This window comes from Poecilia mexicana, unplaced genomic scaffold, assembly GCF_051168715.1.
Source record: "Poecilia mexicana isolate PSO_F unplaced genomic scaffold, ASM5116871v1 scaffold_6, whole genome shotgun sequence".
Classification (NCBI taxonomy): domain Eukaryota; kingdom Metazoa; phylum Chordata; class Actinopteri; order Cyprinodontiformes; family Poeciliidae; genus Poecilia; species Poecilia mexicana.
The window spans coordinates 16416346-16444310 of record NW_028263375.1 but is presented as its reverse complement, the minus strand read 5'-3'; the positions used below and the strand labels follow the sequence as shown (position 1 = coordinate 16444310).

The 27965-nt window shown below is 39.7% G+C and overlaps 1 protein-coding gene across 1 annotated transcript in view; it reads left to right on the top strand.

Moving 5' to 3' along the window:
- LOC106926354 (membrane-associated guanylate kinase, WW and PDZ domain-containing protein 2-like) overlaps positions 1 to 26520 on the top strand; it is a 102448-nt gene extending 75928 nt beyond the window's left edge. The window contains exons 10-23 of the mRNA XM_088006322.1: positions 3997 to 4526; positions 5498 to 5500; positions 5925 to 6093; positions 13780 to 13811; positions 15389 to 15569; positions 16290 to 16405; positions 17527 to 17719; positions 19544 to 19783; positions 20885 to 21070; positions 21672 to 21990; positions 22630 to 22849; positions 23000 to 23143; positions 24006 to 24144; positions 25736 to 26520. Coding sequence (XP_087862448.1) covers positions 3997 to 4526; positions 5498 to 5500; positions 5925 to 6093; positions 13780 to 13811; positions 15389 to 15569; positions 16290 to 16405; positions 17527 to 17719; positions 19544 to 19783; positions 20885 to 21070; positions 21672 to 21990; positions 22630 to 22849; positions 23000 to 23143; positions 24006 to 24144; positions 25736 to 26427 — 3164 coding nt within the window. The 3' untranslated portion in view covers positions 26428 to 26520. The remainder of the gene's footprint in view (positions 1 to 3996; positions 4527 to 5497; positions 5501 to 5924; positions 6094 to 13779; positions 13812 to 15388; positions 15570 to 16289; positions 16406 to 17526; positions 17720 to 19543; positions 19784 to 20884; positions 21071 to 21671; positions 21991 to 22629; positions 22850 to 22999; positions 23144 to 24005; positions 24145 to 25735) is intronic.
- Positions 26521 to 27965: the final 1445 nt, after the last annotated feature.

Sequence of the window (27965 nt, the reverse complement as noted above, 5' to 3'; positions counted from 1 at the left end):
TATAGTTTCCCTGCACGCTTTCTTTTCTCTCACTGTTCTGGTAATAAAAGACTGAAACTTTATTGGTTGAATCTCGAGCAACACCTTCATTACCGGATCTGTTTCCATTTCCCGAGTTCCACTACTGGTGAAGAATGGGAGGTATTATCAAAAATAACACACACAAAGAGTTGACACCAGTGGCACTAAATTGCCCGCTTGTGTCGTATTAATCCCCCGAATCTTAAAAACCACGTGAGACTCAACACAAGCGGCGGTATCTTCTCATGAGGATCACCGAGCTGCAGACCCAACATTAACCAGTGTGTTTCCATTTGGATTCTCCCTGAGCAACACATGAAATCCTCCTCTGTCTGCTTGTGAACTGCAGACTCCTTGTGGATACGGATGCCTACAAGAGCGTTCGCTCTGTTCAGACATAAGCTCTTTATGTATGTGATTTAGGCTGAGTTTACAGAAACAATAACCGGTGGAGGCTTAACCTCGGCGCAGACTTTTAAAGCTGTAGGCGCAAACTGTTTGTTGTTGGCCCGTTGCCTGGCGCGGCTGGTGTCTAAACGTCTCATTCAGAGCAAATTTCTAAATCTTCCTCTCTGCTGCTCTCATTGTTTCTGTTTTATCTATTTCTCTGTATTTTATCTGTCTCCCTCCTTCCCTTTAAGTTTGCTCTTTATTGAGCTGCCTTATCTAACCATGTCGTCTGACGCTTCCCCCTCCGTCTTCGTCCTCAACGTGTTTTTGTCTGTTTTCTTTTTCTCCCCTCCACTTTTTTCTCTCTTTATCCCTCCTTCCTGGTTTGTCAGCCTTGCTCTCTGTTCTGATTTTTTTCCCCCTTTTCTCTCCAATTTGCTCGTCTCCACTCTGTGACATTGCCAGAGCTGCACTAGCACACACTTTCACATGCAGGGACTCACGCAGACACCCTCTGACTGAGATTAGCTGGCCTATTTGGCTGTGTGGCATTGCTCTCAGGGATTGTGCATGATTGTGGATTTGACATGTGTGTGTGCAGCAGTGTAAAATAAAGTATTCGAGGCAGCCGTATTTGTCACTGCACTGTCACTTTTAACTGTGAAATATTACTGCTTCCTAAGCAAAGGAAGCAAAGAGGTTCCGATGATGAATGATAATCTATAACTGATTTCCAGTGGAGCGAAAAACTATTTGGCTCCTTCCAGATTTCTTCTATTTTTCCTTTTTCTGTTATATCAGATTTTAAATGTTTCTTAACATTTAATAATAGTGAAAAAAGCAATTTAAACAGACCTGGCCACATGTAGGTGAATAATTTCCCCTCTTTTTGATGAACAAATTAGCTATGATTAGCATTTTTCGCTTCATTTTCACCAGTCACACCCAGCAATGATAAATGTCTGATGAATAGATTCAAAAAAGCACTTAAATAGAACCTGTTTGGCAGCATAAAGTAGGCAAGAAATCATTTTCCTAATCTAAATCTATTCAAGAACAGAGAAGAAACAAAGTTTGGTTAGTCTGGATATTTTTACAGAGACATTTCTAAGGTTTTTCGTAAACCCACAATGAGAGAAATTATTACCAAATTGAGAAAGCACAGAACCATCATGAACCTTCCCAGGTTTCCCCGGCTGACCAAATTTACTGGAAGATTACATTGAGTTTCTTATTAGTGGATTTTATTTTCTGACATCTTCATTTCTGCCGTAATTGGATCTCAGTTGCCAAAATCGTTTTGGTTTTATACAGAAAACAAACCTGGACCTCATTGGCCTCTTTTAAAAAAAAATATTTTAAATCAAACAAAATTAAACAATGAAACAGTGTGATGGACCGAGCAGTTAAGGAACAGCCAGGCACCGGTTTAAAGTCAAAATAGTTGTTTTTTATTTAACCCAAAACAAAACTTGGGTAAATAATAGGAAAAAATGACCAAATTTGGGCCCATAAAAGAGGTCAAAGTAACAGACATCAACTCAGACTAACTCAAAAAAACAGACCTAACAAACAGAGACAAAAGGGGACTTAAATACTGGCTGATCAGGCCACATACAAAACACAAAAAGGGGAAAATACACAGAAACCTAACTGAAACTAACATAGCAAAATCCCATTCCCCCCCTCTGGATGATGAGTAATGGTGTGAACCAATTTGCAGTCTCAGCTGGCTTGCTCCACCCCTTCTCCACCTCTCTGCTCTCCTAAGGATTGGGGCAGCCAGCACTTAAGAAACTCAGAAACAAAACAAAGATTAAATCAAGCAAAACACAACAATATAAACTAGAATGTGCGCACTTATTCTAGAATACAATGTGATGTGTTGCTTTCTAAACAAAACCAGTTATTCTGTAAATTAAATCCTAAACTTAAAGAAATCCAAATATAAATGAGATAAACCTATTGCGTGTGGTGAGAGTGAATATTACCACATTTGTGTGGCTGTAACTGCAGCCATCACAAACAGGAACAAGATTATTAATCTTCTGGTATATAAACTTATTTACACAAATAAATGTTTTCAAAGTGAATCACTTCATTGTTACTTTGAACATAATAATCAATTTGGTTCTACACAGTGATCCAGTTCAGTGCCTCCCACTCTGTCCTGGAAGTACCAGGTTCTGAACAAAGGGACAAACAATAATCAGAGTAAACAAAGAAATATCAACAGAACAAATGTACCAAAAATGAACTATATCAACAGAAGAAAAGTGTAAATTATTACCAGAGGGTTTAGTGACGTTTTTCTGTGAAGTGCTGAACAGTGTTAAGAGAGGAAAAATTCTTGAACTTTAAAAACCTTTTGACTCGTTAAATCCTCTCTTATGCCCGGGTTCAGAAAAATGCTGTGCGCAAAGACTGAGATCACACAGAGATAACAGCGTCACAATAATCAGCATTTATTCAAGACAGATGCATACCATCACCAGAAAAGCACATCACATAACATCAGAAACCTCAGAGCACAAACAACACATGAATTTACCTGAGAGAGAAAAAGACAAAAGATGGAAACGACAAACAAAAAGCAAAGACGTCTTTGGAGAAGTTGCAAGAGCAAAATCTAATGTGTTACTTCTGTGTAGAAAGTTTTATAGTAAAAGGCGTATTCTTATCTTTAATTTATTCAAATAAGGCGTATCTTTGCTCATCCAATCCAGGAGCTATCTCTGACCCTCTCTAAAGCCAGGAACTCCTACCGTGTTTACGGCTTTTCACAGATGAGTGTGAAAAGCTAGAACTTCTACTGTATTGTTTTCCCACACAGACGAAAGGCAGTTCAAACGATCCTAGCAAACCATCTGCTGTAACTACAGGTAACATAAAGGTCAATAGGCCAGAATACGTTACTGATTTTAAAACCACAATTTAGGCCATTTGAATCAAGACATGTTAAGTTTTAAAACTAGCTTATCTTAAATTTATTTTCTTAACAACAGATAACAGAGAGCTAGATATGGTGCTTCTCTAGTAGCCAACAAATTGTTTTTGAGGTAGAAATATGTTACAAATTGATGGGTTTTTTTTTAACAAGGAACAATGTCTATATTTATTATCTTTTATCCATTGTCAACAGCTGACTGACATTGTCTCTGTACCATTAAAAGGAGTTTATCTCTAATTGTTCTAAGTCTTTAGCTGTCTTTAGGTTTCCTTTTTCAGTGGAGGCCATTTCTCTGCGAATGCTTGCTGCTTTCACTCAGTCCTTAGTGTCACATCTGCAGTAGTTCAGCAGCAGGCAGGTGATACGATGTTCCTTTGCGGCTCTTTCAAGGGACAGTCCACTTCCTCTCTGTTCCGCTGCTCCCTGTTCTGATCCCACAGAGATTTAACGGCAACAGACTGTGACAAGTTGTACTTTTCAGAGCACAGTGTGTCACACTGAAGCATTGACACTAAAGCATGTGGTTTGTGAGACATAAAACCGTCTCCAGTGTGACTAAAGCCGCTCTCATCTTCTTCTCTTCTCCTTCTTCTCTTTTTCTTCTTCTTCTTCTTCTTCTTCTTCTTCTTCTTCAGGGGACGTCATCGTCTACATTAATGACATCTGCGTGCTCGGCACGACTCACGCCGATGTTGTGAAGCTTTTCCAGTCTGTGCCGATCGGTCAGAGTGTCACACTCGTGCTCTGTCGAGGATATCCGTTGCCCTTCGACCCCGAGGACCCGAACGCTGCAGCGAGCGCCTCCCTCACGCCCATCGGGCTGGAGCACCGCCCCCTGGTGGTGAACGGGCGCGGCAGCTACGACCCCTACCTGGAGTATCTGTCGCTGAGCTCCCAGCTTCCCCCTCAGGCTCTGGCGCAGGCCGGAGCCTCTCACCCCGGGGACACGCACCTGGATGGCTCGTCGCTGCCGCCCACCACGCCTGGGTCGGCGTCCGCACACACGCCGCGCGATGACAACGTCTCCATGGCCTCGTCTGGGGCGGCAGGTGTTGCCGGGGCAACGGGACAAGGACCAGAGCTGCTGACGGTCACGATGGTGAAAGGCGCAGAAGGTTTCGGGTTCACAATCGCAGACAGTCCGACTGGGCAGCGAGTTAAGCAGGTGATGTGTACCATCTCCTTCTTTCAGTTCCTTTAATATTCTTAATTATTGAAATATTATTAGATTCTTTTTTGACTTAGCCTTAATTTTACCTGGAATAACCTAATTGAGATTAAAATCTTCCTTCTCAAGAGCTTTCTGAAACGTCGAGTGAAGTCTGAGATAGTTATAAAGTTATGAGTAAACATAAAGCAGAGTTAAAATAAAAAGTTGTCTTTGATTTAGTGAAGAAAGCCATGTAAGGGTAATTACACCCAAAACAGCCTCAAATAATAAGGCTATAGTTTAGACAGAGTTTGAATTTAAAATAATAAATAAAAAGGTCTGAAAAAAATTCTCACCCTCATACTTTGAAACCTGGCTGCAGAAAAAAAAGTGCTCTCATTGCATTATTTATTAGATTTGCTGCTTAGTGTGAATAATCACCAAAACCTACTTCTCTTTAAACTTTTGTGCAATTTTATATATTTTTTTTATGTTTTAACAAACTAAGTAACAGAGTGGAAAAAAGTCAGGACTTAAGTCTGAAAACTTTTACTGGTTGATTTTGTGGCAGGCGAAGCGTGTCTGCGTTGATGCAACCGTGTTTTAAATCAAAACATTATAATAAACTCTTATAGTTTAATGACAAAGCTCCCCACATTTTCTTCAAGATTTTATGTTTTTTCAAAAAGTTAATGTTGTGGAAACACTAAGAAGAGACAAGCCCACAGCATCATAGATCCTCCTCTGTGCTTAATGAGGACAGAGGAGGATCAATTATTTTTTAACATGAGATTTCCCCGACCTTGGTTATTTTTTTTATTTGCATTGGGAAATAATGTCCCTGCTGTAAAATATTGATTTATTTCTGAGCATGTTCAAACAATGACAGTTTTCTTGATCAAAAAACTCCCCAGTCACATCCAAACGTGCAGTGGCAGTAAGGCAGACAACATTTTATTCCTGTTCAAATTAGAAAATGTATGTAGGTGGTTGTTTTTTTCCTTTATAATATTTCAGATATGTAGCAGTAATTTTCTGAGAGAAGATGAATATATAGTTTGTATCTTTCCTATAGAAATAAGTTCCTCTCCCTGCTTCTGTGCTGCATCTCTGCTGGTCTGTTCAAATGTTCTTCTGTGAAGACGGGGGAAATTAATATATTATTTAGGATTTTCCACTGCCCTGCATATTTTAAATGTTTTCCTGCTCCAACACACCTGCAGCTTCTCATCAGATTCAACTCCATGTGTCATGTTTGAACCAGGTGTGATGAAGCGGGAGAAGATGTAAAACATGCAGAGCGGAGAGCTCTGAGGACCAGGACTGATGCGGACCGGGTATTTCTGTTAGCTGCTTCGTATTAATGACACATTTCAAGCGAGTGATGGCGGATGTGTTGCTGCCGGGGTGCAGGTGTTGGAGCCTGGTTCCCAGGGCGCGTCGGGCCTGATCGAAGGAGACCTGATCCTGGAGGTGAACCAGCAGCCGGTGGCTTCAGCGGGACACGGACGAGTGGTGGAGATGCTCAAAGAGTGTCCAGTGGGCGCGGAGGCTACGCTCCTCATACAGAGAGCAGGAACAGGTCAGACTCATTGTAGATGCTTTCTCTTTAGTTTGTGGTTTGGACTCATAAATGATCAAATAAAATGCAGCTTCTGTTCGTTCTGTTTCGAGTCTTGAAATTGCCTTACGAACTTAGTCACACTCCTTGAATATTTCTGCACTTTGTCACATTACAAACATAAACCTCGATGGTTTTTCTTGGGATTTTATGTGACGACGAACACAAAACAGGGTTTATAACAGTAGAATGGAAAAATGCATCTGCTTTCAGCCCTCTTAGCTCTGATACTCCTAAATAAAGTTTGTTGTAGGGCGGCACGATATTAGGTAACCATTCAAAAATATGCAGCTGTACATGTGTTGGGGAATTTTGCGACGATAATACGACTCACCACAAATAAACCAATATTTAACTAATATATCTTAACAGCTTTAATAGGAAACATCCATATAGGGATGAGTCCATCAACTGCTGCAGATAAAAATCATTATTTACGTCTGACATGGTTTTATTACAGCTCTGATGTTTGGTAATTAAATAACTCACTTCTGGTGTTTTAATAAGTTTATCATAATATCTTAATACCTTCCTGAAATATCGTTTGCTGCATTATGGAACATAAATCACCAAATATATTAAAAAACATTATATTAAAGGAGTTGAATGTGTGGTACTTGTATTCCTAACTATTTTTATTGTGACAGAAGTTTATGATATTTATATTACTTGCTGAAATTTGAAAATGGTGGAAAATGGTAATGGCAGCATTATGCTGCAGGGATGTCCCTCTGTGGCATTTGATGGGAAAATGGATGAAGCCAAAAGAAAATCTCTGAAAGGCAGCATAACACTTGAAACTGTGGTGAAAGTTCACATTACAAATATTAAAAAAATGAAATAACTTTACAAATATTCACTACTTTGTGTTGGTCTGTCTCAGTAAAACTCAGGAAAACGTGAAGGTTGTTGGTGGTGACATGATAAAAGGTCAAAAACTTAATTGGCATGAATAGTTTCACAAGGCAACAAACTTGAAATAACAGCAAACAAATCAAACTGTGTCATTATTCTGAAAAAATAAAATTAAGCCTTTTATATATGTGACTGCTAATAGGTCAGGTATATTACATCAATATTCAACTCAAAATCATAAAAGATCAAATTTGCTAGTAAAAGTTTAAAAAGCAGTAGTCATAAGTTTTTAGGTTTGTTTAGTAATATCTTAAATGTGGGAGGTTAACTTCATACGACATGAAATGTTATATTTTTCTTGACCTTTTATGAACTTTTTAGTATTTAATCTGCATTTGAAAAAGACACTCTAAATAATTTCAATCACAATTGGCTGTTTTGGAGATTTCATAAGCCAAGATGACTTTAGCAAAATTCGGAAAGAGTCCAGATCTGGAGCATCTTACAGCTAAATATGTGCTGGCTTGTGATCCTCCTGCGTCACTTCATGGAGCGTCTTCAAGCCCAGCTGCTGCTTTGCGAGAGAGGAGTCAAGCAGAGGTAACAGTGAGAGCCGGGAGAGCAAAATACGGTTTGATTAGGATCATTTTGACAACTGTTTATTTTTTTACACATTCAAGTCTCTGAAGCTTTTTTTTATTTAGACTGTCTGAAAGTCTGTAAATGAGATCTTGCCTCTGCAATATTAAGTAGTTAAGATTACTGATTCCTAAGAACAATACATAAAGTTCTTCAAAACAGTTTGTTGTATTGATCAAGAGAAATAAACTGTTTTTTTTGTATATGCTGATTTGCTGAGAGAATTTATTGCAAATAGCAAATGTATTGTGACTGTTTGGGCTTTATTACTCTTGTCATGTTGTGGTAGCTGTTTAAAGATACAGAATATTAAATGTAAAACAAGCTGAGCTGCAGTGGGAGCTAAAGTTTCTTTGTTGTTGTCAGGAAAGCAGCTTCAGTCCCACAGAGAGAAACCATCTTTATAATAAACTCACTGGGTTCCTCTGCTCTCTGGAAAAAGTGTCCAAAATATGATTTAAATGCTTTCCAGACTTAAATCCCTGTTAAATTTGTCTAATTGTTGTTCCTTCATCCCTTCCCTTCCTCTGGATTTTGTAGATTTTTTTTTAATTTAAACTCTGACCCCAACAGAAACGTCCACAGTGAATAAATTAACAAAGAACTGTCCTAGAAATATGTGAAACTGTGGAGGACATGAACAATGTGTAGGAACCTTCCTGCAGTAGTTATAATGAAATGTTTTGAGCCTAAATCCCCTGCAGAGCTCACAAAGACAGACTTCTGAGTGTTGTGAAAGAACTCGGCCGACTGGACTCATGCAACGTTATTCTTTTATTTCTGAGTTCAAGTCCATCATGGTGCGGTGCCGGTTTGGGAATAGTCGAAACGAGACAAGAACACAAAGTGATGAGCTGCTCTAGCACAGAATGGTCTTTAAGATATTCTGCGCATTGAACAACAATCTAAGCATAAAACAAAGATGAGGCTTCGATCGTTCTTTGGAAATATTTCAGGGAAAAACAGGTTTTCACTTCAAGGAAGCTTAAAGGAAATATCCTGACCCTTTTTTTTCTGTTTCCTCCAAAGAAACGACTTAAATTGGTCGGCTTTATTTGTCTGACATGTGCTCTCACACCGACTCTACAAAAGGTGCCCTGGTCAAAGGTCAGAATTTGACTTGATAATTTCCTTAATCTGCTGATAACATTTAGCCTCTGGCCATCGGACAAACACACATTTTTAGCCACACAGTGAGGAGTATGTGGAGCACACACTCCAGAGTTAAAGCACAAAGAAGCAATCTCTTTTCTTTAAATTCTCGTTTTGGCTTTGGTTTCTCTGGAGTTGACTGCCAGTAGAGAAGTTCATTTGCATTGTTTCTCAGATGTTATCAGAATAATAAAGGGGTAAATTGTAGACAAAGTCTCTTGTTAGCATCACTCTTTTCATGGATTGTATTTAATTAGGGATGAAAGTAATCAGTCTAACATGCATCTCAGGTTTAATTAATTTATGTGCGACTGGAATTACTATTTAGACTTTGAGAAGCCACCAAAGACATGAGCGCTCAGCGATACTAATACCTGACGTAAGAGCCGGTTTGCTTATTTTACGGCGGAGTTATTAAAGCGCCAAACTTCCGCACAGCCGAGCGAACCCAACATGAACCAAACGTTTGCTTACACTCTGTGCTCCGGCTGCATTAGAGCTAATTAAAATGACGCGATGAGAACAAATGATTCTAATGTTTCCTGCAGAAGCAGAAAATGCAGCAGTGTGTACAGCTGCATGCTCACATGTAGACATGAGCGACACAGAGCTGATGCCATGCTGCCTGAGCGTCTTCTAAATAGCAGAGCCAGTGTCTGCCCCCTGGTGGTGGGTTAAGGAATGCAGCGACATTTCACAGTCAAATTTATAATTCCCAAAGAAACAAAAAGCAAATTAATACGGAAAGATGTTTCATTTTCTTGCAGTTTTGTTTTCAGGTTTCAGTCTGTGCATACATATGTGCATTTATTGGTCCATGAATTATTCATCTCATATGAAAGTCTAACAGTCTAAAATATGTTTAGATTGTTTATTTTTTTATCTTAAATTTTATTTTGTGACATCTTATCTCATCACTATATTTTGTTATAATAGTTTGTATTGCTGCAAAAAGCCGTATTTTTACATTTCAGAACCAAAACAGATTATTTTTAATCTACTTAGGTTTTAAGTTCTAACTTAAGCGAATAAGTATGCTGTTAAATTATTTTTGCTGATTTACTGAAGTTACTCAAGTAAATCTTAAAGGGCATTTATCATAATTACTGTAGTATTTCATTTTCTGTTGTGTTCAGGTCAGTTTTATTAATTTTCATGACTGAAATCCAGAAATATTTAGCATTAAAAACTCCATCATTCAAGAACAAAACTGAGCACAAAGCAGCAGAAAACGCAGCTGAAAGTTGATGCGGTTGCAATGTTGCAGCGAAGAAAAACATACGAAACTTTCCAAATATAATGATGGCAATGTCTCCGTCTCTACTTTGAATTGATCAAGTAAAGATTTTTATTTTTCAGATGGAAACATAACAAACCTGCACTCTGTGTAGAGTCATCAGCCTGAAACAACAGGAACTTCTTTGCAACCATTCATGTTTCTGCTGGAGTTTATCTGCAGATCACTATTTAGTGAGTGAAAAAAAGGAAAAACCGATGTCACCCTGCGACTTCAGTCTTGCTGTTTTGTCTCTCAGAACAGAGACTCTGTGTTGGTCTTCTTCATGTGTGGCTGTGTGTTTCTGTGTGTCTGCCGCGCCGTAGCGTGGGCGCTCTGCCAGCGTTCTGCTGAGCTCTGGTCGTGCTCGCAGCTCCGTCCCCTGACATTCCGGCCCAAATCCGAGCTAACCATATATCTGAAGCGTTTTGCAGCACCAATCAGGATGCGTTTGGAGGCAGAGAGGAAAGACAAGGTGCTGAGCCGCTCGAGCCAATCGGAGCAAACCTGAAGTCCGTCCAGAACCCAGCGGGCGAGTCTGTGAGGCCCGGCCTGCCAGACGGCTTGACCGCTGACTTGTGAGGGAAGCTACACGATGGCTCTCTGGAAGTCATTCATTTGTAATTCATCAGCATTTGTGCGAGCGTGCCACACACCCCACACATATGCCGGCAAATTGTATTTGCATTTAAATTAAGCTGACATGCAACTGTGAGGACAATGTTCCTCTTTAATATGAACGGACAATTAACTTGTGGCCGATAGTCGTTCTGTGCGTTGAATCGTTAAGGAAAGTTTCCTGAGAATGAGTTATTATAATTCCTTAAAGCCTCCCTGAAGGCCTGTGTTCCCTGCTGAACGCAGTTATTGTTCCCGGCTTCCCGCTGGGCGCCCCCTCTGTAGCCAAATCACTTCAGCACCACGGATAGTGCTCCCTAAACCCATGTTCATCTTTACAACTCAAAGAAAACCGTGCTTTTGTCATCTTCCCCATCTTCTGTCTTTCACCTCACCTAATTATCAAAAACTGTGTCATTAAAACCATGTTATAATATTCGTGTGCCTGTTCATTGCTTAAGAACCAACAATAAATTATATGACATAGACAAGATGGATACAAACTAACTCTCATGAGACAGGAAAATCTACGAGACATCTTTTCATCGATTGCATTCCCTTTCCTGTAAACTTTTGTTTTCTCTGACAACAAAACAATAATAGCAGAATGAAGTTGAGAATTTCACAAAATACAAAAATCTTAGCTGAAATGACTTGTTCGTCTTTTAATCTGGCCTTAGCATCGAGTTAGCATAAGTAAAACATTGACCTCGCCATGTATTCCCAAAAGTAGCAACATTTCCGAATCCTGGATGTTTTTTTTTTGTCACATTTGAAGCTCAAACTGATCAAATAGTGCTTTAATTTGTTCGATTACCTTCATATCTCCTAAAGGTCTAACTCTCTCTTGCCTTTTCTCTGCCAGAATAAACAGCAAACATGTCTCAACATGTCATAGAAGATGGAATTTCTTCTAAAAGTGCTTTAATGTCAAACACCTGATAGAATAATAGCCGACATTTATTCTGCTTCACTTAGTGATAACCTTCACCCCAGCAGCAGCGTTGTCAGTGCAGCCTGTTAGCACCAGGTTTGCTGCGATATTTGAATAGTGACAGAATATCGAGTGTCCAACTGGACGCTCTCTGGGCGATCGACCTAAAATAAAGACGTTTTCTGGTCAACAGCTGATTTCTCTGTGCATCAGAACAATCTGACCTAAATGGCCTTCAGATTTAGATAAATAAATAGTGTCTGAACTTTAGCCGGTACATACCGATTGATATTCCTTTTTAAAGTTACCATTTAATTATTCAAATGTAAACTGAGCTGCTGTCATCATCGCTCGAGCTTTTTCATCATCGTATTGACTTTCTGCTGCTGCTTCGCTACTTCAGGCTCTTAACACCTTAAATCAGACGTGTTGATGAACATCCTGGAACAAGGCAATCCATTATGGTAATTATTTTGGGCTCACAAAGAGAAGACGAGACAAGGTTTCATGAAGGAGTTTGTGAAAAGAAGAATCCATATTTTTTGTTTTCACCAACAGAGTGAAAGCTTAATTGTAGAGTAATTCAGGGAAGGTTTGACTTGAATGTATTACACCGTTTGTGCTTGTCTCAATTTAGGGAGGTTCTGAAAATGCTTTTTTGTGTTTTCACAAAAACAATTAATTTTTCATACATCTTACAATGTAATTTAGAGAATCTCTGTTTGGTGAAAAACTACCCTATTCAGGATTGATCAAAGTGTTTTACATTTTTCACTAGAGATGATCAAAAACAGCTCAGTCTATAAAAAAAAACGGGATGTTTGAATGGACATTTTAATTTAGCACCTTTGGAAACATTGAAGAAAATGATAATCTTGGCGTCATCAGTCTACCTTTTTTTTTCTGGGTGCCTGAAATGATGCCCCAATATGGATTGATCAAAGTAGACAATCTAATGGTACCTAAACTTTACTGAGCAGCTTCTCTGTTTTTGACCTGCTTTACGCAGGTGATGAGGAAACTTTACCAGGATTTGAAAAGTAATTTCAACAGAGCTGAGTGAATCAGGTTTTTGGGTCAATTTGTGGTAATTTTTTAAGCAAATTTAAAATGAGACAAGGTTACGATCCAAGAAACATATGGCCACAATCACACTTATTTATTTCATCTTAATCTTTGTATCTGCATTGATGAAATCTGTCCAATCCAGTTCTGCTCTCAATCTTCCTCCATGAGTCTTATTCCTTCTCCTTTATGCAGATCAAACAATGTTCTGCAGTTTGCAAAACACAAGAAAACACATTGGAAGAAAGAAATCCTGAAAATGAGTCAGGGATCCTGATGAGTTTGCTTTCTCTGCTTTTATATTTTAATGAGATAACAATTTACAAGAAACTAGCAAAACAAACCGACATTGGCATGTTGTTCTGTTGGTGACAAGCTATTTCTCAAGTGAGTTTGGCTGATTTTACAGGATAAAGCTGGATTGTAGCTTTAGCACAAGCAGGTGTAGTTGGAGAGTCTTTCCAGAAATATATTCCTCTTAGTGCTCCCTGACATTTTTCGTGAAATGTCATAAACTTAATAAATATTAACTACTTGAATTCTCCCAGGGGTTTTATACAGGCACCCACCTCGGCTAAAGGATTCATGCAGGAGTTTAGCTTTAGGAGAAGGTTTATGTATTTCAGTGCATGTGAGTGGAGTTTCAAATGCAGAGGGATTTTTTTACAAGGCAGCTGCTGCACATCTAAATGTATGTATTTGGGTCTTAGCAGCACAAATGGACTGTATCCCTTAGATTCAGAGTCACAAGGGAGCTGTGTTCATGGGTGTGTTGTTGTGATGTAGCTCTTCCTGCTTCTCTCATGCAGATGAAAAGCGACTTGCAGAGAAAAGTGTGTGTGCTTATGGTTGGGAGTGTGCGCTTCAGGCCTACAGCTAATGATGTAAAAATGTTGAAAACAAACGCAACGGCAAAAATTGTTTCGGGAAAGTGACACAAACTCGAAATAATCGCCGAGATATTTTGTTACTTTCCAAACAATAAAGGGTTTTGCTTGTTTATCGCTCTCTTATCTACTTATTTATACATAGATTTTGTTTTGTAACTTTGTAGCAAATCATGTCTGTTTATTTTCTGTAAGCAGTTTTTTCTGTTTCCTTTCCACAGGTCACATCTCCCCATGGAAGGCGTCCAAACAAGTATGTTACTACTACTAACTAACTAAATACTACTAATAATAACAACTAACAACAAAATCAGAACAGTTCAAAGAAGAAAAGATAGAAAGAACGCAAATGTACAAAAGATTGATCAGAAAAAAAGCAATAAAAATAAGGCTAAATACAACAATTACACATTTCGTCCCAAGTTTTAAAGTATGAATAGATTAATTATATTTTGCAGCCTATTCCAAAAATCTGGAGTAAAACAATCAGTTTTAGCTAACTCTATTTAAAGCAAAGCCTTTTTATATCAGTGTTACTTCATTCCCAGTTAATATGAAACTTTAATAGTTATGTTTTTTAAATCTCTTTCTCACATGCTGTTTTTATTTTAATTATGTAAAACACTTTGAAATGTCTTGCTGCTGAAATGTGCTATACAAATAAAATTTGATTGATTGATTGATTGATTAAAAATACACGTCATTTAGGTCTAAAAGAAGAATATGTATAAATCTATGACTGTCTGTACATCTACCATCACCCACATGGTTATTTTTACTTATCTGAATAATAGAATCACTGAAGCACAACATTTAAATAAATTTAGTTCACATAATTAGCATGTCAGAGGTCAGGGGATTATTTTCCTACTTTAACATGTTTTCTCACATGTTCCCTGCTGTTTGTGGATGAAGTTAGCCTTGTAATTGTTTTAATTTCCCTGTAATTAGTTTTCATTTGGTGCACTTGTTGAAATACTAACAACACAAAAATCTGTGGTGTCACTTTAAAACGTGTCTTCAGAAGAAAAATATGAATAAATGAACAATTGCAACCTGTATATAATCGAAACAGAGAAAAAACTTCCAAACATGAAACCTTCCATCGATGAGGTTTCACGTTTTGTGAAGATCTTTTAAAATTAAACTCTTTGAAAGTCTTTGCATTGCACTGTGCAGCCTGTTATTAAAATAATGAAAGTAAAGGACAAGGGAAGTTTCAGACCTAAAGAAACTAATTGCACCAGATGAAGTGTATATGTGTGCAATTTCTTTAGAAAATTTGGAAAAAGCAATTGAAAACCTGAAAAATGAATTATCCTTTAGCTGATCAGTCACTTTATTTCAAAATTTCAACCAAGTAAGTAAGTAAGTAATCAACTTGCTGGTGCTAAAATACTATTTAAAATATATTCAAATAAGTTCTACTAAAAAAAGAGGAGAAATACTTCTGATTACAAAATGTGCTACTTAGATTAGTTTGATGCTAATTTGTCTTTTTGTGCAGAAATAACACTTAGTCATATTTAGCTGGAGTGACTACCAGACCAGGGGGGGAAATAATTGTCTCACAATAATCAGCTAAGGAAGTTAAAATGAAAGATTAAATTCAGAAAATGTTTAAAAACAAAAATCAACTTTGAGAGACACTGACGACCTGAAAAACTTTTAATTGACTTCAAAACATTATAGCAAAATCTGGCTAATTAAAAAAGCGTAACAGCAAAGTGAAGGTGACTCAAGAACCTCTGAACTAAAAATAGAGCTGTGTATTATAGTGAAATTAAATGTTTCTTGTTTTGTGTTTTATTATTATCGCTGTTTAACCAGTGGGACCCTCAGGGCAGCCCTCAGACGAACCTATCCGGCCCGGTTCTGCCGCCTGGCACGCCCTTCCCAAACCAACCGCATCACCGCACATCTGTACCCGACTCCACAGAGGGCTTTGACCTGAACAAACCTGACCCTTATGACCTTTATGAGAAGTCGAGGGCCATCTATGAGAGCAGACGTAAGTGCAGGAATCCACAAACTCCAAAGTTTAGACACGCCATTATAAAACTAGAGTAAATTTGAGTAAATACTTTACAACTATTATAAAAACCCCGTCATGTCGTAGCTCTGGCTCTTGCCTTACCCTTTGACCCCGTCGCATCGGACATGGAGCTTTCCTCCAAACAGCGGACATGCAGGACAATCCTTGTCTTAATTTAGCCCAGAAATTATATTAAAATCTGGATTTTTTTTCACCCCACAAGTACCCAAATGGTGAAAGTCAATTCTTACTTATCCCAGTTAAAAATCGCCATCCACTTTCAATCCCATTTAGTCATGTAAACACATTTATATACTTCTTTTTTTGCCACAGTTTAGCCTTTGTTATGTGGAAGGCAATGCCCTTTTTTTGCTCTTTGTGTGCTCTTTCAAAAATATTTTGCTCAGGGGAGACGCTGTCTCCTTTGTTTTGGTATATTTTAGGAAGTGTTGCATCACATTTCGCAGGCCTGACTTACTTTCTTATAGGTTTGGAGTCACTTTCTTGCATGAATGAAGAATTTGTTTTGTTTTATTTTAAGGAACACTTAAAAAATCCCTATTACCCCTAAAACTGATGTGTATCGCTCTCAGTCTATTATTTTTTTATTAGAAGGACACCAAAACTGTCTTGGTCTCCTTCTAAATCCAACATGGCAACACAAGCTTTGTTAAACTGTCTGTGTGTTAACTGTAGGTCCTGAGTACGAGGAGGTGGAGGTGCATCTGCTGAGGGAGAAAACGGGCTTCGGCTTTCGCATCCTGGGGGGAGACGAGGCCGTGCAGGCTGTGAGTCCGGACGCCCGTGACAAGGCTCGTATGGGACGGGCTGGACCACACACTGATTTAACCTCATCACACCCAAACACTCATCTTACATCCATCTACTGCTACACCACACGATCTACTGGCGACATCCAGAACCCTGCAAATATAATCACACTTTTTATACTTCTCCACTTTTTGTCATGTTCGGACTCAAATGTATTTTACTGGGATTTTATCTGGTCATCCAGCATAACGTGATGAGGGCGTGGCAAAGAGAGGAGCAGCTGAGAGGCTCATGGTAGCTCGAGGGGAGCTGCAGAGATCCACAGCTCAGGTGGAAGAATTTTGTTGACAAAGCTGAACTGCTTGGGAACATTGGCAATGAGTGGCATGAGACCAGATGTTTTGGAAATCAGCATGAAACGTAGTGGAGGGAGTATCACACTGTTGGGATGCTTTTTTTCCAAAAGAGGCAGAGATGATGGGAATATCAATAAAGATAAATACTGGGAAATCAAACAACGTTTAAATCAAAGCTTGTATTCAATAGAATGGCCAGTCAATGTCCAGACATAAATTTAACTGAAGCTGTGTCTAGACTTGAAATTGTATGTTTGCAGATTCACTCCATCTAATCTGACTGGATTATTTTGGAAAAGAGGAAAAGGAGAAGATGACTCTGGATGAGAAAAGCTGATGGAGGCAAAACCCAAAAAACCTGCAGCTGTAACCGCAGCAAAGAGCGATTCTGCAACGTCTGGACTCTGGAGGGCTGAATGCAAATATGCTCCAGACTTTTCAGATTTTTTTTTTATTGGTTGCTTTTGTGTTGATCTATCACCTATAATCCCTATAAGACACATTGGAGTTTGTGGCAGAATGTGAAGAAGTTTCAGGAGGATGAATACTTTGACAAGGAGCTGCATCTTTTAGACACCCTGTAATTTACACACAGACACTCTAACTCTCTAACCGCTCACTGCCTCCCATACTGAAGGTAACGCCTTGCTAATAAAACAGCATGACTGTGGCAAACTGAGAGAATTTGGCTGCAGATTATTTGAAAGGTTAACCAGGGTCCTCCATTTTTGTGTCTCTACACTGTTGCCTCCTGCTCGTCTTCTTCACCTTCATCTGCGCTGCTAATATTGATTGTCTTTGAACAGATTGTTATTGGCGCTATAATAGAGAACACTCCCGCTGAGCGCGACGGCCGGCTTCGACCCGGGGATGAGCTAATTTCAGTGGATAAAAACGTGGTTGCTGGGAAACCGCACAAATACGTCATTGACTTGATGCACGCCGCCGCCCGCAATGGTCAAGTCAGCTTGACTGTGAGGAGGAGAGTGCAGATGCCTGGTGAGGACAGGTTTTATTTCTTCTTCTTCTTTTTACTAAAATTGGAGAACAAGCTGCTCAGTTCGTTGGCGTCAGATTTGAAAAATATGACTTGGACAAGGTGCACATGCTGATAGGCTGCATTGAGGATCAGCATGTTCTTCTCTCACAAGCCTTTTCTGTGGTAGGAGATCATAGATGTAGAACTGAAACCAGACGTAGGCCTGACACCATGAACAATAAACCAATTCACTGAATGATAAATTAAAAGAAACTCAATCATTTTCATTGACTTGATTTATCGTTTTTATCTTTTCTCTCTCTTTTTAACAAAAATTGAATGATAAAAGTCTTCATCCTGGTGCTTTGGTCTCAACTATCCCTTTTTTTAAAAGATAAATTTGTTTACACAGACTTTATAATTCATTTTATTTGTTGTTTCTGTTGTTTTCTTCATTTATTTTGGATCTTTCAAATGTTCATTACAATTTAAAGTTTATTGATCCTTGACAAAGTGTTTTTGCATTATTATGCCATTATTACTGTTATACTGCTTAAAAATGGTCTCAAAACAGCAATATTATTGTTTATCGCAATAAATTCTGAGGCAATTTATCTTCTAGCAGAATTTATTATCGTGACAGACATTTACATCCACTGCTTAACAACACGTTACATTTTGTTCTCACTGTCCAAAATTAAATCAGACTAAACCTTTTTCTTGTTTTATATGAGATAAAATAACCAAAATTATTCCTACCATATTTAGAAGTGTTCATAGAGTACGATTACTTTCATTTTAAGCTCAACAAATCTGAATCATCCTGGGGTACATTTGCCACGTTAAAGAAAGAAGCTGAGTGAAGCTAGATAGAGTGTCACCATCCACAGTGAAGCTAAACCTTTCTAACATGAGCTGCAGATCGGAAGAAAAAGGGGGAAGCTTGTAAGCTCAGAAACCACCATGCTAACTATGAAGGGTGGCATCCTCATAATGTTAAAATGTTGTGCTTCAAGAGGGACTGGTGCACTTCACGAATCTGCAGATCTGGGTAGAGCAGCAAAAAATTGTACTCAAGTAAGAGTAGCACTCGTTCAAAATATTTTTACTCAAGTAAAAGTAAAAAGTAGCCGTCCTAGAAATTACTCAGAAAAAGTATTTAGCAAAACGGCTACTGAGATACTGAGTAACTGGTAATAAAATCTGATTTAATATTTTAAAATGATGTCATCAAACACAAAAGATATGTGCATATTCTGGCATTTTAAAGACCAAAACAGATTTTTTTTTTTTTACAACAAATGCAAAAAAACATATTAAGGTAGAAGGAACTTTTTCAAAAAAAAAAAAGTTTCTCAAGCTAAGACTTGACATAAAATTAATACTTAGAGTATGTTATGTGTATATTAGAACAAAGTACTGTTCTTTTGGTGATAATAGATAGATAGATAGAAAATATCAGAACAACAAAGCTTGTGTACCAACAAGAAGTCTCACTTTAACATCAACTTCAGGTGTGTGTCTGTTATGTTAAAATAAGTTTGTTCTTTCTTCATTGAAGTTACTTGTGACTTTTTCTTTTTATAAAAAGATACTCAAGTAGATGTAATTGAGTAACTGTAACTAGTTACCACCCACCTCTTCAAATCTGATGTCATCGTGGGGAAAGAGCATGACCCTAAGCTTATAAAGACAACATGTTAATAGAGTTTAAAACATTAAGACATGATACAGAACTGAAATATTGTTTTATGTAACTTTATATTCAGTTTGACTTTAAAGCACCGTTAACAGACAGATTGGTTTTACAGTTACAGTAGCTCTTTTCCTCTTGTTTCCATCAGGAGAGCCTTGCCCGGTGAACTGCCGCAGTCCTGGTTCTGTGTCGACGCAGCACAGCTCTCCGCGCAGCGACGCCGCCTCGGCACCGGTCCCCGTGACAACAAACGCTCCAGCTGCAACCTCAGCCCCGGAGGGGACCGGTCTGCAGACCAGCGACGTGGTCATTCACCGCAAGGAGAACGAGGGCTTTGGCTTCGTCATCATCAGCTCCCTGAACAGACCGGAGAACACCACAGTCATCAGTGAGTTCATCCTCATGACCCACAAAGACGGGGAATCAACCTCTGCTGCAATATTATGGGGGAATTATTCTGCCATAATCCAAGAGCACACATTTCCAGTCAAGGATTTAATGTCTTTCTTCTCATGGGGGGATTATTCTTCCCATACAGTATCAGATTTACATTACAAACACAGGAATTAACAAATCTTTTTTTATATACTTTTTTAGATTAAATAAGAAAACACAGTCAAGTGAAGTATCAAAATCCCAAATTTTGCAATCTCTCCTGCAAAATAAACAATATCTTTTAGCTTGTTTAACTTGTTTTTGCAGTCTTCTGCTCTTACTGATGGTACCTGTAGCATTGCATGATGAGGCATGAAAAGATATTTAAAAATAAATCTAAAATGGAAACAATGTTGCTGTTTTATGACGGCAAATATGAGCATCTGTTTGAAAGGCAGATGTAGTTTATGTTATGGAATGTTTTTTGTTTCCTAAAACTGTTTTTACAATTTCAGCCAATAGAAACAGGTAGTTAATGTTAGCTAACGTGTAGTTAATGTTAGCTAACGTGTAGCTAACAAGCTAACAAACAGCTACTTGTTAGCTAATGGTTTGTTAGTTGTTGTTTTTTTATCCCAGTTTTTCAGAGATAGAAAAAATGCAGTGATGAGCATCATGAAAGCCATATGACACAATAGTAAAGTTATAAATATAAACTCTGAATTTAACAATCCATCAGCATTTTAACTCTCATTAATGGCGGTGAGGATGAGATCTCAGGCTAAAACAGGCTAAATAAAGACTCCGTCCTTCCTTACACAGAGTTACATTCATAAAGAGCATCCATCACCCAGGGAAGCTCAAACTGGAGCAGCTGTCTTTCATTCATACCAAAAGGAGTCCGTTAACCTTCCTTGAAGGAGGTAAATGCAGAAATAGCTCATGTCAAACAATATCTGGGTGTTTTAGCAAGAAAATATAATTATAATGGAGCTGGTTTCCACAACCTGGGGGTGTTTGACTATGAAACAACCCTAAATATTAATGTTCAGCTTTTGACATCTCCATCCTCAGATCTGCTAGCGGCTTTAACTTTGCTATTGTCTGTTTCTAGCTGTGCCTCACAAGATTGGGCGCATCATTGAGGGAAGTCCTGCGGACAGATGCGGGAAGCTGAAGGTGGGGGACCGAATCCTGGCCGTGAATGGACAGTCCATCATCAGCATGCCTCACGCAGACATTGTCAAGCTCATCAAAGATGCTGGACTAACAGTCACGCTGCACATCATACCGGAAGAAAGTAAGACCAGATGCTGTTCAATTATTAAGCTTCTGTTGACAATTAGCCATCTGTGCCACTTGTGTTACTTTATAGAAGTTTATATACCTCTTGAACTTGACATTTTACAACCACAATCTTCAGTGTATCCTACTGAATTGATGTGGAGGAGACTAATACAACCACATTTACAATACAGTAGTTTAGAATAAAGCATTTCCATCCATTCAAATGGCTCAGTCAAAGTCCTGATGCCCTCCATTTAAGTGGCTAGATGTTTACAGTCGGTAGAGACTAAAAAAGACTTGCAGCTGTAGTTTCAGTAACAGGTGGTTCCATAAAGTACTGACCCAGTATTAAAGGGCAACACATCTTTTACTTTGTAATTATTGTGTTGACCACATGAACTGTGAATAAAATGCACTGAGTTTTGTGGCTGTAAAGTGCTAAAATGTGAGAAGTTTCAGGGCAAACACTTTTGAAAGGCAATTTATTGTATTAAATCAACAACTTGGTGGATCTTCTTTATTTGACATATTTTCTCCTCCTGAGGGCTCTTTCTATTTTCAGCCTGGCTCCTCTGCTTGGATAAAAACTGGTTTCAACCTTCTGTCCGTCGCAGGTTCCCAGTCTGGACCCAACTCAGAGAAACAGAGCCCCATGACCCAGAAACACAGCCCGCAGACCCAGCCCAGTCCTGTAGCCCAGCCAAACCAAGGAGGCGCCCAGTCAAGCCAAATGGCCGCTCAGTCTGGCCAAACGACGGCTCAGCAGCCGGGTCAAGCACCGGTCCAGCCCGGCCAGACAGCAGCTCATACGAACCAAACGGTGGGTGGGCCTCCTGCACCAGCAGCCTCCCAGCCCGCACCAGCTGGAACCCAGCAGAGCCCGGTCGCCCAGCCCTCTGGCCTTCCTCCGCAGCTCTACCTCCACGACGGCAGGTAAGCTGCGCCGCAGAGAAGCGTTCAGTGTGTCAATAACTTCTCTGGTAATGGAAGAAAAGGATATGACATCTGCACCAGGAACAGAAACAGATTTTGTGCAGAGGAGAGAATCTCTTCTTCCTCTTGAACGCCATAGAGTTCACAGGGAAAAACGTGTGACTGCAGACAGTTTTCATCCCAGTCAGAGTCTCGGTCTCAGGCTGGCCGAGTTGCATAACACCACTTAGCGCCTAGCGCCGGTGAATAATTTACCATACGGTATCTGTTCTATAATTCAGGAGCACTGCAATCAGGCCGTGTTACGTGTCAAAACTATGAAAGTGTGAGCTCTTGCTTTGATAGGTATGCAAGTCCCAGGCCAGGACTCACAGAGTAGCACTCCCAGAGCTGTAAATTTATACCAGTTTTATAAAAAGGAACTGAGAAAAGCTTTAAACCTGGAATTCTTATTTCCATCCTTTATCTCCATCTGCACGCATGCAGGAATTCATACCCACCGTTTTCCTGGTATGTTAGTTATTTCTCTACTGATTAACCTCAAGTGGAATCCACTGAGGCTATTCTTAAAAACGCCGCTCTCCTCCTTGTGACACAAAGCGCAGTCATCATCTTGTTGCCAATTTCCCTTCATTTCAGGTCAGAGGTAAAAGCAAGACAGGACGTCAAACCGGATTTCCGTCACCCTCCGTTCACCGACTATCGGCAGCCTCCTGTGGACTATCGTCACCCTCCGGTCACCGATTACCGCCAGCCGCCGACGCTGGACTACCGACACCCGCCTGGCCTTCTGGACTTCAGGCAGCATCCTGCAGCAGCTCAGTTCCCTCTGGGAATCCCTGCTGACTTCAGACCACAGGTAGAGCAAAAACTATCCGCCCCTGTTTCATAGACTTCAAATTTGTATGCAGATTTGTAGCACAATGCAGATTAATCAATCAGGATTATTGCTTTTCGGAATAGTAATTGTATGCAGTAGTTAATGGGAGCCTTCATATCTGTTCTGCAGGACTATGATTATTTCACGGTGGAGCTGGAGAAAAGTGCAAAGGGCTTCGGCTTTAGCATTCGTGGGGGCAGAGAGTACAGCATGGACCTGTTTGTGCTGCGGCTTGCAGAGGACGGGCCTGCAATTCGGAACGGGAGGATGAGGGTGAGACACCGTCTCGGATCGTAATCGTCTTAGAGCTTCGTACAAGTATTCGCACCCCTTGAACTGTCCCACATTTTGTCACGTTACAAGCTTCCACATTTTGTTGTGGGATATTAGGTAAAAGACCATTTCAAAATGGTGCATAATTATTAAGCGTAAACAACAACAAACAAATGGTTTTAAAAATGGTTTTATAAATAACAATCTCAATCACGAGACATGCATTTCTGCTTTTGTGAGTCAATACTTTGTTGAATCTTCTTTTGATACTACAATGACAAAAACACAAAATCTTACCAAGTATTTTAGGTCTACTTTTATTTTAGTACACTTGAAACAAAACAAAACTAACTTACAAGTAACTTTTCGGGAAGAAATAGGAGCTTGTTTTAAGTAAATGATTCCTTAATATTGATTTAAAAAGCACTAGTGTCACTGGTGGATTATTCCACTTATAAATACATTTTTTTCATGTTATGAGTGAAACAATCTGCCAGTGGAACTAGGACTTTTTTTAATCAATACTAACAAATTATTGACTTCAAACAAGCTCCTATATCACAATAGTAATACAAAATATCATAATAACATTTTAAGTCCACCCCTAAACTCTATTTCTCTACATCATGAACATCTCAATAATATAAACTGAATTTTGTGGTTGTAACCCAACAAAATGTGAGAAAGTCCAGTAATGTGAATAAACTTGCAAGATACTGAATTAAGAATTAAGTGATATAAAACTATTTTCTGAATAACCTGAAGACTGATTATGTTGGAAAGCCAGGCTTTCAGGCGCAACCAGAGGCTGACAGGACTGGACCTTCTCCTCTGAGTGTGTGTGTGTGTTTGTGTGTTGTAGGTGGGGGATCAAATCATAGAGATTAACGGAGACAGCACCCGGGACATGACTCACGCCCGCGCCATTGAACTCATAAAGGCGGGAGGCAGGCGGGTCAGGCTGCTGCTGAAGAGGGGCACCGGACAGGTCCCGGAATATGGTGGGTTCTCCTGGCACAGAGAGAATCCCCTAAACGGCTCCATCTTTCCACTCCAGTTCCCAGTTTAGCCTCTCACCCGACCTCTCTCTGACAACAGATGCATTTTCTGCCATTCTTGCCAGGCTTTCTCTGTGTTTTGGTTATGAACTTCCAATCAGTCGTTGATAACTTGTTACATTTTATCTTTGCTTTTCTCTTCTCTTGTCTGAAACTCATCCTGGTATATTTAACTATTTCTTATTAAACCGTTAGTACATCTGTAACATCCTTCATGTAGTGTAACCCATCTGCTGTGAGTCTAATGATTGGTTTAGGCTTTTACTTGCCTTCCCTCAGGAATGGTACCTTCCAACCTCTCCATGTGTATGAAAGGTGACACACTAAGCTCCCCCTATTTCTTCCTAATGGGCCACTCTAAGGACACGGTTCGTGGAAAACTGCATGTCTTAACATTACATACTACTCTGTGTGCTTTCTGCATGCATGCATATGTGATTATTAATGCCTGGCTAACAAACCAGCCCAAGCATTTCTGGCCAGAAGTTTACATACAGTCATCACTGGCTTTAATACCGTATTAAAAATTTCACACTTTTATTGAACTGTTCTTTTTCCATGGTTGAATGATTGTTTAAATCTGAGTGCATTTGTTTTAACTTTCTCAAATCCCAGCCTTAAATAAATGCTTATACTTCCACTAATGTCCTTTAGCGAGTTGCACTTCACTCAATTTTTTTTGCAGACATCAGCAGGCTTCTGGCTTAATACTGTCTGCATACTTGACCGTTCTTCTTGGCAGAAATTGTGAAGTTTATTTAAATCAGTTGTTTTTCTGGCTTCAACATGGCTTTTAAAACGGAGTCCATTAATTCTCAATTGGACTGAGGTCAGTGTTTTGATGTTGGATCACCGCAGTGACTCCAGTTAAACGTTAATTTGTAAAGTTAGTAGGTCGCAGACACAAAGGAAGCACCTGCTTCTGAAAAACTGAAATTTGAAACTGATCACAAAGACAAACTGAAAGCCTGAAGGAGAAAAGTTTTATTGTTAGAAGAGAAAAATGTTGATCTATTTGACTGCAATGAACAGAGGCTCACAAGAACGTTTGGAAGAGGCGAGGCTCTCAGACCTAGGAGCACTGTAGCAGCTATCAGGGGTCGTGGCGGCAGCATCAATCATCCAGGCAGCATTTCTACAAGTTACTCAACAGTTGGATGGTTGAGATTTGCCCTGTTGGGAGTTTCGCCAATGACCTGAAACACAACAAAGCTGGGTTTGTAAAAGAGGAGAAATTTGTGAAGCACATTTATTCCAGCATTATGTGTGTGATTAGCAACCAAAACGCTGTGATGAATGGATGTAAGCTTTCAACCAGAACTTTATCTGTGTGCAGAATGGTTCGATCAGACTGCAGCATCCTGAGGGTTGTGAAATATTTCACACAACCTAAACGTGTGTAATATCTTCAAGCATGCAGCTCGTTCTTTTTTTTTTTTTCTTCCAGTCTTATATTCTCTCTCTGTTTGCATGTGCATGATGGCTGCGCTGTTCTCTCATGCCGGTCCTGTAAATCATTTTCTCTCTGCGACAGACTGTGCCAGCCCCTGGGATTCCCTTTCTACAGCCCACTCTGCCCTGCAGGAAGTGACCCTGGAACCACATCTGAATCCATTACTTCCCTCCCATCCAGCTTCATCCCCAGACTCCCCTCATCGGCTCCATCTAGAGGCCAAAGTGTGCATGGCAGACAAAGCTCCGCTGCTGACAGACCACAGCTCCATTAGAAGGGCGATAGGTGGCAGGTCCACTGAGCAGAAGTGCGTCAACGTGGGGCAGGGAACCCTTCAGGGGTCTGGAGAGGTGAACCCTGCACCTGGAGAAAAGCCGCCTCGGGCTTTGCCCCACAAAGCGGTTATGGGAAGGTCCACTGACAGAAGAGAGAGGCAGAAGGAGAGCTGCTCGCCCTGTTGTGAGAGGAAGGGCCGACAAAAACACGCAGCGGGCGCCGTTTCACCCTGGGACCCGTATGTGACAGTGAATCTGAACGGAGCGTCTCTGGGAGGAGACGGACCTGTCGGCCTCCAGGAACGGCTGATGTCCAGGAATCTGTTCCCCAGAGAAGACGAGAAGGCCGGCGGCCACAGCGGGGTGTGCTGCCCTTCTAAGACCATCGAAGGTCCTCCAGCGAGGAGCGCAGCTGCCTCCCCGGGGCCCTGGAACATCCCTGGGCCCGACAAGCTGCCTGGCACCCTGAGGTCCTGGACCTCCACGGTGAGCAGGTAGAGAGGATCCGCACACTGATTGGCTCCGTGTTCAGTTCTCATCACCAGGAAAGCATCTTCCTTCAATCTCACTGTCCTGATTTCTGCTCCACCTGCGTATGAAGTCTGTTTTTACATGTATTTTTATTCATACAAGAAGATTATTACACCCACTACCTTAAGGACTGGAGAAACTTTATAAAATATGATGAAGGACCCTCACATGTGAGCGCTGATCAAATCTCATTTTAAAGTCTGGAGCTTCACACCTTTACTTGGTCGACTGAAGGTATGCAGGGAGGGGAGTAAGTATTGAACACATTACCACTTTTCTTAGTATTTCTAACAGACTCAGATACATAAAAAATAAACCAATACGCATTAAAAAAGTAAACAGAGAAATCTGAGCAAAAGAGTGAACAGGGAATAAGTATTGAACAAAATTGTTTGGTGAATTTGGTCTCTTTTGACCAGATTTTACACCAGTATTTGCTTGTTTTTTCCAGCCTTGACATGCTTTTTTTTCAGCAGTGGAGTCTTGTGTAGTGAATGTTCATAGAGAAAATATATGTTGAGTACATAAATGTTCTCATTTCTCCTAATTCCAGGTCTTTCTTAAGCTCTCTTTGGCCCTTTGCTCTTGGATAACTTCTCTGATTATTCTTTGGGCTCTTTGCAAAATCTTGAAAAGAGCATTTGACTGACCCGGTTTATGGTTAAATCATGTTTCACTCAGTTCTGGATTACTGTTCCAACGGTACTGACCAAAAAATTCAGAAGTCTAGTTTGTAACCAATGCTGTCAAGTATACATTGCAACAATAACCACCATGCTCCTTGCACAACACCTTCATACTATAAAATGTTTTAATTAACTAGTTTATTCTCATAGGGAGAAGGTTTTTTTTCTAAATACTGACAGATTATAGGTGCTTTGTGCATCTTTTCTTCAGGTATTCAATACTTATTCCCCATACAATTCCAATTTATTACACTTAAAAACTACTTTATGCGCTAATTGGTGTTAAATTCATTGTATTTATGGATTATTTGAGCTGTTGGTGGCATCTGGTATTCAGGTTTTCATAATTGACCCACTATAAATATAAATATATATATATATAAGTATACTGAGAATTTTTTGTGCTCAATACTTATTTTCCCTGCTGTACATCAGCACAGGAAATCTTCCTTTTTGCTCCGTCTCTCTGTGGAGATGGAAGACTAAAACATTCTTGAGTGTTAGAGAGGTAGGAAGCTGGAGCTCTTGATTTATATGTTAACATGCCTACAAATATATACTGTAAATGTAAAGAAGATGTGAAAATTATGTACATTTTGTATACTCAAAAGCAGATCTGTTGGTGTTTTTGAGGCAGTGTTGTAGTTAGATACATTGTACAAAATAAGGATTAAAAAAAACAACAACAACAAACAGATAAGTATCCTGGGACAGTATTTTAGGATCACTGTTTCCATGGCCTTGTCCATATCGACATATCAAAGACTGACTCCAAACCGGACCGCAAAGGGAGGCGGCGTTAGTGTGCATGGATTCCAG